Source organism: Mirounga leonina, unplaced genomic scaffold (assembly GCF_011800145.1).
Source record: "Mirounga leonina isolate KUSES-001 unplaced genomic scaffold, KU_Mleo_1.0 Mir_201, whole genome shotgun sequence".
NCBI classification, from domain to species: domain Eukaryota; kingdom Metazoa; phylum Chordata; class Mammalia; order Carnivora; family Phocidae; genus Mirounga; species Mirounga leonina.
This window is the reverse complement of record NW_023270504.1, coordinates 10618807-10633139: the sequence shown is the minus strand read 5'-3', so window position 1 is coordinate 10633139 and position 14333 is coordinate 10618807. Positions and strand designations below refer to the sequence as shown.

The window sequence follows — 14333 nt, the reverse complement described above, 5'->3', positions numbered from 1 at the left end:
TTTTCGTTTCTTCTTTTAATCTATGAGTTACGTGAATCAACCTAGAAGACTATAACTCCACATAAAGTCTGTGCAAGGAAGTAATGTAGATAGAGTTCTCAATCCAATTAGAATCATGCAATTAGAGCTAAGGTTGCTTTTTTAAAGAGAGAAAAACTGTTCATATAGAATTGATCCTAAGTGATTGAATAAAATTGGTGAATTTGCTAATTCTTACGGCATTTTCTCTTTGAATATATAACTACAGAGTAAAACCTACTACACTTTTTCATCTGGAGTTGAAAGAAGATAGAAACAATAGGCCAAGAGAAATTTTAAGTAACTTGGGTCATTAGAATATGTGAATGTTTGTGCATATACAAACTTGTTCATACACTTTTTTTTAAAATCGAAGGACATATACTTCAAATGTAATAAAGATGTCTAAATTAACCTCTCCTTTAAAGAGAACTCAGTAAAAGAATGAGAGAAATGTTGGGGAACATCATCCTCTTGTCATTTAACACAGCCATCAAGTGTGAAAATTTGTCCTGCTCTCTTACCCTGTCAATCTAATCCATCTAGCAGATCTGTCTACCCATCTAGTGCTTTGCATGCCTTTACCAACATTTGGGGCAAGCGTGTATTTATAACTGAAACCAAAAGCTTAAAGGCAGCCTTAATTGTGGGTCGAATAACATTGCAGCCCACTATTCTACCGATAAAGAAACTAGAACGCATTGTTTTCTAAAGCTCAAAGAGACAATGGTATAAAACACGTAAGAAAATGCAATCAGGATGAACAATGTAAGTTGGTGTGTTTATTTCTACAAGGTCTTTAGCTCCATATTTAAGAAAGATAAAGAAGTAGATCAATTCAAAATATACTATGTAAGTATTTGCAGATATCAAGTAAATTTATTCTATTGTAAATTCTCATGTAAGCACTGATTATGTGTGCATTGACAAAAAGAAGTTTTATAATGCTATTTGTTGTAATTTTGATTTGCCTTCCACGATAGCAGATTTGATTTTTACCCTTCTTCTTCCTTGTCAGATGCTGCCAAGGAAAACGAAGAAGGGGAAAGAAGAAAAGGGAGAGAAAACATTCTCAAAAAGAAATGTGGCAAGGATTTACATGAGCAAAAAAAATGGATCTGTTCCACATTTTTAATCTTCTTTCTCTACACATGTCCCTATAGCGGTCCTTCCCATAACTGAACAATCTCTCAATAGACTAATTTAAATATATTGTGACTCTCACAACTATTAAGTATTTGTAAGACTGCCCCAAATCAACAATTTATAAAATATACTTTAGAAGTATGCTTTTAGTTAATGAATACATTAAAAACTGTGTAAATGAATTCCTTTCAGATTGTCAGTCTTGCTCAGTACTTAATTTTTGCTTGAAACATTTCCTACTTCCCATATTAAATATATATATATATATGGCCATAACTGCTTTATTATCTTAGATTTTCAATTAAAAACATTTTAAATGTAGATAACCTGGTACCATCAATTAAAACTATATTCAAAGTCAGCATATTTAGACTGAACATGAAATTGAACAAACAGTTTTTTGTATTTTTTTTTTTTAAGTAGGTTCCACGCCCAGCATGGAGCCCAACAAGGGCTCAAACTCACAACAGTGAGATCAAGACCTGGGCAGAGATCAAGAGTCCAAAGCTCAACTGACTGAGTCACACAGGCACCCCCCAATGAACAGTTTTAAACCACTAAATTTAATAAACCACATTCCAGATATGAACAGATTGATAACATCACATTAGGATTTGCTGCTCATAATTACAGTTAAGGAGAGCAAAGAATCCTGGTTGGATCATCTCACTGATGTTTCTCTGTCTCCCTGAAGCTATGACTAGCTCACTAAAATGTCAGGTGGACCAAGAATGAGCAAACCCTGATTGGGCTATATAATCCAGGGTAAAGAAATTAGGTATACCTGGCCCAATTAGGTAAAATGGGATAAAGTTTGCTGGCAATGAAGTCTAAACGTGATTAAATACACAAATGAAATAACGTAGACATGTCTGCTTCTGTCATTTATGATATTTACACTGAAAAAATATGCTGGATTCTCAAGACAGAATTTCAAAAGAATGATGAATTTTTCCTCTCTAACATCCGCTTCCAGAAGACGACGTTACATAGGGTGGATTCATAGCTCCATGAATTAGATTCCTTTACTTGCTGGCAATAGCAAGTATGTATTGAGCACCTACTGTGTGCCTTGATACTCCATCCATGATTTCATTAAGTCCTCATAAATACTCTTACGAAATAGGTACTTTCGGAAAGGGAATTTTCAGAAGGGGAAAAATTTTTGTCAAAATTCATGCCCCAGCAAGTGGTGAAGACAGGACACTTTTTCCTTTTATTATCAATATAGCTGCTTTCTTCCATCTTCACTGATGCTCCTCATCATCACACATTTCCATTTAAGCAAAAGATGCAGGTTATAGAGCCCTCGCTCTTGGTCTCTCCAGGCAACATGAAGGGTGAAATTCTACTTGAACACCAAATCATTATCTTCCCTAACCTCAACCCTTATGACACGTGGCTCCTGAGCATACAGTAAAAACGTCCTCTCTGCCACGGCTCTCTAACAAAACTTGCTGTACCTTTTTGCTTTGGTTCCCCTACACATCCCTCACTGAGAACACTCACGGTCACATTTTAAACATTAAAGAATAGAGAAAATGAAACCTTTCTAGCATTTCTCAGCAATAATTTCCTTTTTGTATAGTATGAAAATGACTGTCAGCTTGCTCAGATTGAAGTTCCCTGACAGTAGGGGCCTGCACCAGTCACCATTTGCAAGATTCTCATGGCATAGGAGGAAATAGGGCAGGAATTTAGTAAGCCGAAAATAATTCTTATTTTGGAGGTTATTCCAGTTAGCTCATCTAAAAATTAGAATATAGATAGATGATAGATAGATAGATAGGTAGATAGATTTTTTTTTAATTGGAAGTATGCATGAAATGATGATTTCTGACCTGTATCTGTTGCTGAAGCAAATTGATTTTGTGTTGTTGCTGCAGAAGCTGCTGCTGTTGTCTTGCAATCTGTGGAGAAATTGCACATGAAAAATTTAAAAGTATATTGTAATCCCAGGGGGAAATTACCAATGTTCTGTTGCTCCAAGTTTGATTTGACACTGATTAAGATGATGAAAATAGATGTGCCTGAGCCCCTACAGTACCAGCAATTCATCCATAAGTAGGACCAAACAAGATATTTAGTTTTTGGCACAGTTTCTTTTGGCCTAAAACAAACGGAGCCTAAGACACTCCAACAGTGATCCAATCCAGTATGAAACAGCAGAGTGTCAGAAATCCTTCTTCCTTCCTGGCAATTTGTTAAGAAGGTACGGCCTCTGGCATTTTTATCTCTTTTGTACAAAAGAAACTATTGCATCAACAGGGGGGTTGTTGCGACCTGGGAGTTCAGGGTAGCACAGGGTATTGCCTTGTGGAGGCTGTATTCCTCACTGAGGTTTCAGTATTTGTTTTTGTTTTTTCGTAAATACTGCCCCCATTTCTGCCTCCCACAGACCCCTAAACAGCCAACTCCTCAGTGCACTGCATCACAGTTTCTGCTCCCATTCTCCACTAAAATAATTGGTAATAAAAGTCGCCAATCTCATTTTTAAAAAATTTTTAAAGATTTATTTATTTTGGGGGGGGCAGTGAGGGCGGAGTGAGAGGGAGAGCATGGAACCCGACACAGGGTTTGATCTCAAGACCCTGAGATCATGACCTGAGCCGAAATCAAGAGTCAAAGGCTTAACTGACTGAGCCACCCAAGCACCCCTCATTTTTTCACTTCTAATGTGTTTTTTAGATTTCACCTTTTGTCCTTTCATCAAAATTCAACACTCAAGTTCTTTCCCTTGATCCTGAACTTTCTTCCTTGGCTTCCATGACAGTACATTTTCCTGTTTTTTCTCTACCCTCAGCCTATTCCTTCTCAGTTACCTTCAACTGCTCTGTCTAGCCATTCAATGTCGGTAGTTGTATCCCTACTCCTGAATGTATGCCAAGTACTTACGAATTTGTTTCTCTCACCTCTGCCTTTGCTTTCAGTTTCAGACCCATTTTTCCAATGACATTCTCAAAGGTACCTCATATTCAACAAGTTCAAAACTAAATTCAGTTATGGTTATTTTCATGCTTTCATTTTACCTTAGGGACAGGGTTTAAAAAATCCATTTTTTTTTTTTTTTCCCTGAAGAAAGGTAGAAAGGAGATGGTAGGAAAAGGAATATCACTCTTTTCCTTAAATCTGGTCCTTTCCTCCCACATGTCAATATTTCAGCTGATAAATCTTTTTATCAGCACCTTAAGCATTTATCAAGAAACTGACCACCTCACACCCCTCCACACTTCCTCCCGTTCCAAGCCACTGTTCTCTCTTGCTGGGTTATTGTAATAGTCTCCTATTGCTCTTTCTGCTTCTGCCTTTGCTCCCTACAGTCTATAATATGCCAATATCTAGAAAGACCCTTTTAAAATATAAGTCGTGTCATGTTACTCATCTTTTCAAAACCCTCTGTCTCACTCAGAGCAGAAGGCAGTGTCCATATGATGCCCTCAAGACCCTGTATGATTTGGCCTCCTGCTACCTCTCTGGTTTCACCTTCTCCTCTTCCTCCCTTTGTTACTCCATTCTTGCCACTCTCCTCTCCTGTCTCTTGAAGACGCTAAGGATGCTCCTATCTCCCAAGGGTGTACCTGCTTCTGGGCCTCTGCACTTGCTTTCCCCTCCATCTGGAAACCTCTATGCCTAGATAACTGCCACTCCCTCACCTCCTGCAAGTCTCTGCTCAAATATCACCCTATCAATGAAGTCTTCCCTGAGCACCCATTTTAAAAGAGCCTCTCTCTCTACCTGGCACCCTCATCCCTAATTCTCTCCTTTATTTATATCCCTCATCAACATCTTGTTTGTTTACTATCTTTTCCTAATGAGAATTCAATACATTAGGAATTTTTGTCTGTTTTATTCTTGGCTGTATCCCAGTAACTAGAATAGAACCTGGCATCAAATTGGTGCTCAATAGATATTTATTGAATGAAAAAATGTAGAATGGAGCTCAGAGTCCAGTGGAAAGGCTGGTCAATGAACAGATTCATTAGCATCTCTAAGGGCTATAATAGGAATATTAGAGTGCCCAGAGTAGAGACACCCTATAATGAGTAGGGAGTTTTAGGAGGAGGGTCAGAAATGGAGTTCTCAAGAGAAGATATACCTAACCTGAATCTTAAGGAATAAGTATTAAATGCCCTTCAGAGATTTTCCTGTGTCCTGATGAAAAGATCAGTGACTACAAGAGTGGTGATTATGCATGCCAGCACTGCATGGTAAAGAAGATCTAGGGGAGTAAAATAGGCTCTAGAAACCTGACCTGAAGCTTTCACAAAGGATCTTCTCTCAGGCTTTGTAGGCATCATTGCTTAGCATCTTTCCAACACAGGAGAGAAATTCTGGAAGAACCTAATGATTTCTAAAATTCCAAGGATAATGTCAGAAAAAGTAAAAAATTCTAGAATCCTTTGATGATATGTGGGGATGAGCCAGAATGTGAAAGAGAAGAGGACTTTGCTCTCTGCTAGCAATTGCTCAGATTTTTCAGGACAAATATGCCCTTGAACCCACCAAAGTAGTGATTCTCTACAAAGAAATATCCCCATCTGACCTACAGTTTCAGAAGCTCCTAGAATTTTCTAGAATTCAGATGTTTGAAAGCACTGAGAATTACGAACAAGAAAAGAGTAGTGTTTTTCTAGACTGTCACAGGTGAGCATTCTGAACTCTTATCATGGGGGTAAAGCAAGAGAAATTTGGACCATATTCAAGAACAGGCCAAATATATCTTTCAGGAAGATGATGAAGTATTTCATTAAACATGAAAGCATCATTTTTCAAGCAGAGATGAACCACCAAGTAGGGAGAAGTAAACTGAAAGGGGGTCACTTCAAATGTAATCTGAATATTTCTTCTTTCAACTCTGCTAGTTTACATTTTGAAAATTGTTAAGGTTTTGCAGGGATGTGTGGACACTTACCCCTGACTAAATAATAGTCTTCTTCCACTTGGACGGTGAATGGACAGAGCCCAGAATATGGGATGGCAAAAGGGAGTTAGTCCCAGAAGAGATGTATCATGTCTGTATATAAATTCACCCTATGGCACCCTCTTTCTTCCCTTCTCTTTGCTACCAATTTTAAGTAATAGTTCTTATACATTGCCTCCATTTTCCTACTACACATTTGTCAATTCTTATGCCTTATTTCTACTACTAAAGCTCCAGAGAAGCCAGAGTCTTAAAAGGCCAACAGTGAGAAACTAAATGACAAATCTAGTAGGTTTGTTCTTCTGGAACTGTTCATTTTCTTTTATTTACCAGCTATATGCTAGTATCTCCCAAGGATCTACCCTTAGTCCTCTTCCATTTTCTAATGCTATCACCACTATTCTAATATAGGGCTTACAAACCTGCCATTCCCTCATGAAACACTCTGGCCCCAGATATTAATATGGCTGCCTCTTGTATGTCATTTAGATCTGAGTTCAATTGCCAGGTCCAACCACCCAATCTAAGAAACATTGCTTTGCCATACCAATCAATATTTATTAAATAGCTCTAATTACATTTCATCAAATAACTTATCACTGTCTAAAATCATTTTGTTAATTTCTCTTTTCCTTTGTTAATCATCGCTCTCTTTCCACTAGAATTTAGGGGCTCTATCTTACTGGTTAATTGATGAAGCCTCAGAAGTTAGCACAGTGCCTGGCACATAAGAAGCACTTGATTATTTGTTGAGTAAATGAATGAAACTTACCTACCCCAGTGGTTTAAACCACCATCTCTATGTAAATAAACTAAGAAATTTAGTTCAGCCCTCTTTTCCAAACCGTCAATTGGTATTTCTAGCTGTTTTTTACATACCTCCAGCTGGACAACCTGACAAGAGCTCTAATTAAACATGATAAAACCACCTGTTATTCCAAATTTGCCCTCCTCCTGACTTGACCCATCACCCAGACTCAACATCTTTCCTCATTCTTTTGCCCACTCAAAGAATTCAACTAATCATAGTTTTCCCACCTGTTTATTCTTTTCTTCTCTTTTTCTGTGGTCATTTAGTTTAGATTCTAAACTATCTAGTTTAGATTCTCACTCCTTATTGAAGTTATTATAATAGGTATCTAACTAAACTTCCTGGGCCATAATTAATTTACTTCATTTGTTAAATCCTACTTATTCTTCAAAGCTCATACCAAACACCTGTTGAATGAACTCTTTCACGGTGTCCCTGACTGGAAATGTTCTCTTGACATGCCATGATTCTGCTTGGTACTTCTCTCATGACCTATCAGAATTTCACCTTGGTTATAATTACTTCGATGTTACATACCACTAAAGTAGTTGATAAGCTTTTTCAGATCAAAGTGTTTTTGTTTGTTTGCTTCTTTTGTATTTTGTTTTTTTATTTATTTATGTGAGGTGGGAAGAAAGACTTTTATTGATCTTTGTGCACCTAGGAGCGTCCTATAAATAGCAGGCAAAACCATGTCTAAGGAACTTGTGTCCCTGGCTCCTACTCACCTGTTCTTGTTGCTGTTTGGCCAACTCCATTTGCTGGCGTTGTTTCTCGATCTGAGATGCAGCCAGTTTCTTCTGCTCATCGTGGGCAGCCAGTAGCTGCTCTCGCAGACTGGTCAGCTGATTGATCATACCCATGAGCTGCCTCTCCTTCTCAGCTAGGCTTTCAGGAGTCCCTGAAAATAACATGGCAATAAAACATACAAGAAAAGGGAAATGAAAAGAGAGTGATTATTCAGTGACAATGAATCTGTTGTATAGAGAACTATTCTAAATAGAAGGTTAACACACAAACATAGGCTCACTTTCTTTCAGATTTTTTAACTCCACGGTGAAAAGCAATGGGAATTTCCCCTTTACAAAATATCAGAATGAACAAATATTTTGATTTTTTTATGTATGACAAGTAATAATCTATAGTTTTTAATTTTACAAGCAAATCAAAAAATGGTGGGGTGAGCATCTATTATTTTAATGTTCTATGGTGGGATCTGACAAAAAATAAAAAGAAGCCTAAAGCACAGCTCCTTGCCCTAAGTAGTTTTTAATCAAATTAAGGAGGCAAGACAAAAACATGAACATTTAATAACCATAATTATTAGGAGATCAAGTTATTATTATCAGTAATATCATTCTCCTTTTCTCAAAAAAGAATCTTGAAGAATTAGAACCAAGGAATTCTACATTAAAAAAGGGAAACAATCTATTAGCCAATCAAATTTTAGACAGTTTTCTCATATGCCACTCAGAGGCTTTCTTCAAAAATAGAATATAACTAGCAGGGAAAATATCCAAGATTGAGAATATAAATTCAGGCTATCATGAAATTATGAAATATGGTTGAAAAACTAAGAGATCACATTATAGTCACCAAAGATTATAGTTAAATTCAACACTTGGAGAAGAAGTCACAGCAGTCATTTATGATAAATAACAGGCTCAGGATATTTAAAACATGCTATGAATCTTCTTTGTTAGGTTAAAATACTTATTTGGTACACCAAAAATGTGAGCAGTTCACTGAAACAGGAACAATATCACTTTTAATTGTTCTTTTAAAATTCACCAGATAGACAAGACCCCTATGGTAAAGCACTCACAGCAGGAGAGAACATACTTTTTAATTACAATTTTCACTTTAATATAAGACACTAAGCACTATTTTAATAATGCATTTGCCACCTGTATATGTAATTAGATAGAAGGATCTGTTATAACCCAGTCACCCTTCCCCATCCCAGTGTATTTCTCTCTAACAATTTATGCTGAAAAAGCATGTGCTTTTTAGGAAGTAGTAGCTATAGTTAGTGGCTTATAATTTTCACTGGCCCATTTGGAATGGAAATAAAGTTTCTAATGTAATTTAGATAGGCTAGAGAATAAATATCTAGAAAAGAAATTATGAGTGAATAGAAGTCAAGAATCATGCATTAATTCTTTATTATGAATACCTAGCAATAAATTATTGCTAATAATTTACTATACTTCAGACATTTGGATTCCATTGAACAGAAGAACACTTATTCTAAGAATAACAACAATATGATTGTTGCAATTAGAATTCTAATAATAAATAATCTAAATATATACTGGGAAGATTTTAAAGAAAATATTCAAGTGATGGTACAATGTACATCTTCACACATCATTAGTAACCACATTTCTAGGAATACATACTAAGAAAAGTAATACATATCAGGCCTTGTAATCCTCATTATCTTCAAGGGATAATTTCATTTATAAAAATCTAGCCCAGGGGCACCTGGGTGACTCAGTCAATTAAGCATCCAACTCTTGATTTTGGCTTAAGTCATCATCTCAGCATTGCAAGATTGAGCCCTGTGTCAGGCTCTGTGCTAGGTGTGGAGCCTGCTTAAGATTCTCTCTCTCCCTCTCCCCTTGCCCCTTACCCTTCTTCCTCCCTCTCTTAAAAAAAAAAAATCTTCTTCATCCATTCATCTGTCGATGGACATCTTGGCTCTTTCCATAGTTTGGCTATTGTGGACATTGCTGCTATAAACATCGGGGTGCACGTACCCCTTCGGATCACTACATTTTTATCTTTGGGGTAAATACCCAGTAGTGCAATTGCTGGGTCATATGATAGCTCTATTTTCAACTTTTTGAGGAACCTCCATACTGTTTTCCAGAATGGCTGCCCCAGCTTGCATTCCCACCAACAGTGTAAAAAAGCTTTTGCACAGCAAACGAAATAGCCAACAAAACCAAAAGACAACCGACAGAATGGGAGAAGATATTTGCAAATGACATACCAGATAAAGGGCTAGTATCCAAAATCTATAAAGAACTTATCAAACTCAACACCCAAAGAACAAATAATCCAATCAAGAAATGGGAAGAAGACATGAACAGACATTTTTCCAAAGAAGACATCCAAATGGCCAACAGACACATGAAAAAGTGCTCAACATCGCTCAGCATCAGGGAAATCCAAATCAAAACCTCAATGAAATACCACCCCACACCAGTCAGAATGGCTAAAATTAACAAGTCAGGAAATGACAGATGTTGGCGGGGATGCGGAGAAAGGGGAACCCTGAGCGCTGTGAATTGTTTAAGACTGTTGAATCACAGATCTGTACCTCTGAAACAAATAATACATTATATGTTAAAATAAAAAAGAAGATAGTAGGGGGGGAAATTGGAGGGGGAGACGAACCATGAGAGACTATGGACTCTGAGAAACAAACTGAGGGTTCTAGAGGGGAGGGGGGTGGGGGGAGGGGTTAGCCTGGTGATGGGTATTAAAGAGTGCACGTATTGAATGGAGCATTGGGTGTTATATGCAAACAATCATGGAACACTACATCAAAAACTAATGATGTAATGTATGGTGATTAACATAACATAATAAAATTTAAAAAAAAAGAAAACTTAGCCCAAGAAAACTACAAGAAATGAAGATAAGTATTTAAAAATGTTTCAGATGAAATATTAGAAACAATCTCAATGTCAAATGGGAATAATCAAATAATTATGGAACATCCAGATTGTATTTTTCACCCTTGAAAAAACTATTTTTTAAGAATATTTAATGGTATGGGAACTTGTTCATGATATAAAGCTAGGTGAAAAAACTGGGTAGTAATGAAACATTTGTGAAAAGTCAACCTACTGAATGGGAGAAAATTATATATCTGATAAAAGGTTAATATTCAAAATAAATAAAGAGCTCATACAACTCAATAGCAAATAAAATAAATAAAATTCAATCCAATTAAAAAATGGGCAGAGAATATAAATATTTTTCCAAAGAAGACATACATTAGGCCAGCAGGTACATGAAGAGATTCTCAGCATCACTAATCATCAGGGAAATGCAACTCCAAACTACACACACACACACACAAAAACGCACAATGAGATCTCACCTCACACCTGACAGAATGGCTATTAACTAAAAAGAGAAGAAATAACAAGCATTGGCAAGAATGTGGAAAACAGGGGACTTTTGTGCACTGTTGGTGGGAATGTAAATTCGTGCAGCTATTATGGAAAATAGTATGAATGTTTCTCAAAAAATTAAAAATATAACTATCATATGATCCAGCAATTCCACTTCTGGGTATTTATTAAAAGAAAACGAACACACTGGCTTGATATAGGAATATCAGTATCAATATCATTGATATATGAACCCCCATGTATAGCAGCATTTTTTACAATAGCCATGATATAAAAACATCCTATGTCCATTGATGGATGAATGGATAAAGAAGATGTAATGCACACACACACACACACACACTGGAATATTATTCAGTGATAAAAAAAAGAATAAAATCTTGCCATTTGTGACAATACAAATAGGCCTTATGGGCATTATACTAAGTGAAATAAGTCAGACAGACAAAGCCAAACCCCATATGATCTCAATTATATGTGGTATCTGAAAAAAAAAAAGGAGAGAGAGAAACAAACAAAAATCCAATCTCATAAATTCAGGAACAGATTGGTAGTTGCTAGAGGCAGGGATAAAGGGGTGGGTGAAATAGGTGAAAGGGGTCAAAAAGTACAAATTTCCAGTTATAAAATAAACAAGTCATGGGAATGTCATGTACAGCATAGTGACTATAGTTAATAATACTGTCCTGCATATTTGAAAGTTGCTAAGAAAGTAGGTCTTAAATGTTCTCATCACAAGAAAAAAATTTTGGAACTGTGTTTGGTGATGGATGTTAATCAGACTTACTGTGATTATTTCACAATTATAGACAAATATTGAATATTGAATTGTACCCCAGAAACTAATATGATATTGTATGTCAGTTACACATCAATTAAAAAAAATATCTGTATAAAAATCTAATGTATGCACATATCTGTATTTATAGAAAAAAAAGACTGGAAGAAAATTTATTTATGTATTAATAGTGGCTATTTCTAGGTGATGGAATTATAAGCCATTTTAATATTTTTATACTTTTAAAGAGCATGTTCTTATTATTTACATACTTAGAAAAATATATTTCATGTATAATATGTGGAAATCTAACTTAAAACTTTAAGGTGATATTATCCATTTACATAACTGGTGTAATACCAGTGTGTAAAAAAATATACTTGTTTGTTGAGTATAAGCAAGTATCATTTTGGCATTCAGTATATGAAAGATTAACAAAATCCTTTTGTCTTCACTTATTTATATTTCAATGATTCTCAGATACACACTTTGTATATTTTAAACCCTCTGAGTCTTACAATGAATACTGTCTCAGAGTCAATGAAATATTAAGGTTTATGCCAACCCTGAGTTTGTCCTCCAGTCCTAGTCACTTACTTATAGATGCAGAACAGATATCCTGAGCGTAGATCTCACTTTTAAAATTCAACATGTATAAGGTGGGGTTCTGCATTTTTCTCATTTTTAAAGCGTTATCACTCAATCAACATTCTAAGTTAGAAATATTAACAACATCCTCAATTCTCTTCTCAACTATGCATCCTCTTGAATGCATTGTATCAACAAATCATGATAATTTTTTTTCTCAAAATAGCTTTGTTTCAGTTTTAATTTTAATTAGTCAAATGTATTTCTGCAATATTATTATGTTCACATGAGTAAATAGTCGGTAATTAGAAAAGGGTATGCAGTGAAAGATCTCCTCTGAATACTATTCCTTCAGAGATAACTACAATTATTATTATTATCATACTCTTGTAAACGTAGATTCAAGCATATGCCAGAATATTTCTGTACTAGTTTACCAGAGCTGCTGTAACAAAGTACTACAGATTGTATGGCTTAAAGAATAGAAATTTATATTTATTGGCTAGAAGTCCAAGACTAAGGTGTCAGCATCTCAGTTCCTCCTGAGGGCTATGAGGGAAGGAGCTGTTCCAGACCTTTCTCCTAGGCTTGTAGATGGCCCTCTTCTTCCTGTGTCTTCATGTCATCGCTCTCTATACATGTCCAAATTTCCTCTTCTTATAAAGACAGCAGTCATATTGGATTAGGATTCACCCTAATGGCCTCATTTTAACTTAATTGCCTCTATACAGACCGTATTTCCAAGTACAGTCATATTCTGAGGTACTAGAAGTTAGAATTTGAACATATGAATTTTTAGAGGGACACAATTCAACCCACAACAATTTTCTTCACACGAAGGACACCATAACATAAATGCTGTTTTAGAGTATGTAGGGAGACCTCTTGTTCCAGCCTCCCTTCCTTATCTCCACTGACATTTTTCATCTTTTCATGAATTGTTGTAGCAACGCGGGGCCTGAACTCACAACTCTGAGATCAAGACTTGAGCTGAGATCAGAGTTGGCCACTCAACAGACTGAGCCACCCACGCACCCCTGTAGCCTTTTTTTTTTTTTTTAAAGATTTTATTTATTTATTAGAGAGCGAGCGAGAGAGAAACAGCATGAGAGGGGAGAGGGTCAGAGGGAGAAGCAGGCTTCCCACTGAGCCGGGAGCCCGATGTGGGACTTGATCCCAGGACTCCAGGATCATGACCTGAGCCGAAGGCAGTCGCTTAACCAACTGAGCCACCCAGGTGCCCCCCTTTAATAGAACTTCCTGTCACTAATTTTTCTCTCTATAAGTCTATCCTCAAACTGGTACCAAAATTATCTTCCTAGAAAAACAAATCTACCCATGTAACTATGATTTTAATAATCATTTAAATACCCCCACTTGTTCCTCATTGTCTTTGGAATAATATGTCAATTCATTCTTAAGAATGAATAAAGTCCTTCTATTTGTGATCCAACCTTCTCACTTCCTTTGTGCATCCTAAATTCTAGCCACAATGACTTTTCAACATCCTTCACAAAGGACACCACCCTTCACAAATGTCTTACCTTGGCCACTCCCTCTCTAAACATTCATTCTTCATGTTCCAGGTCATATGCCTTGTTCTTTAAGACTCTTATCCTGACTCTCATGGATAACAGCTGTTCCCTTCTTTTGGAACCCACACAGTGGATATCTTTATTATACTATTTAATCATTACATTATAAATCTTATTTTCACATTTATTTCCTAAAGTCAGCAGAGATAGCTGTGACAGCAACAGCTGTAAATTACCAACTCTTATACCCTCATTACCTACTAGAAGACCTGGCATATAGTAAATTATCTAAAATTTTAATGAGTAAGTCACTTCCCTTTAAACTACTCTCAGGTTTAGGAATGCAATATAGCCAAGAGAAGTGGGGATATGTATTATCTTACAT

At 36.2% G+C, this 14333-nt stretch overlaps 1 protein-coding gene across 5 annotated transcripts in view; it reads right to left on the bottom strand.

Moving 5' to 3' along the window:
• SOX5 (SRY-box transcription factor 5) overlaps positions 1-14333 on the bottom strand; it is a 1007739-nt gene that overhangs the window by 192810 nt on the left and 800596 nt on the right. For all 5 annotated transcript variants that reach the window (XM_035028072.1, XM_035028070.1, XM_035028073.1 and 2 more), the window contains 2 exons: positions 7625-7797; positions 3006-3074 (listed from right to left, as the gene is read on the bottom strand). In XM_035028072.1, the coding sequence (XP_034883963.1) occupies positions 3006-3074; positions 7625-7797 (242 nt within the window). The remainder of the gene's footprint in view (positions 1-3005; positions 3075-7624; positions 7798-14333) is intronic.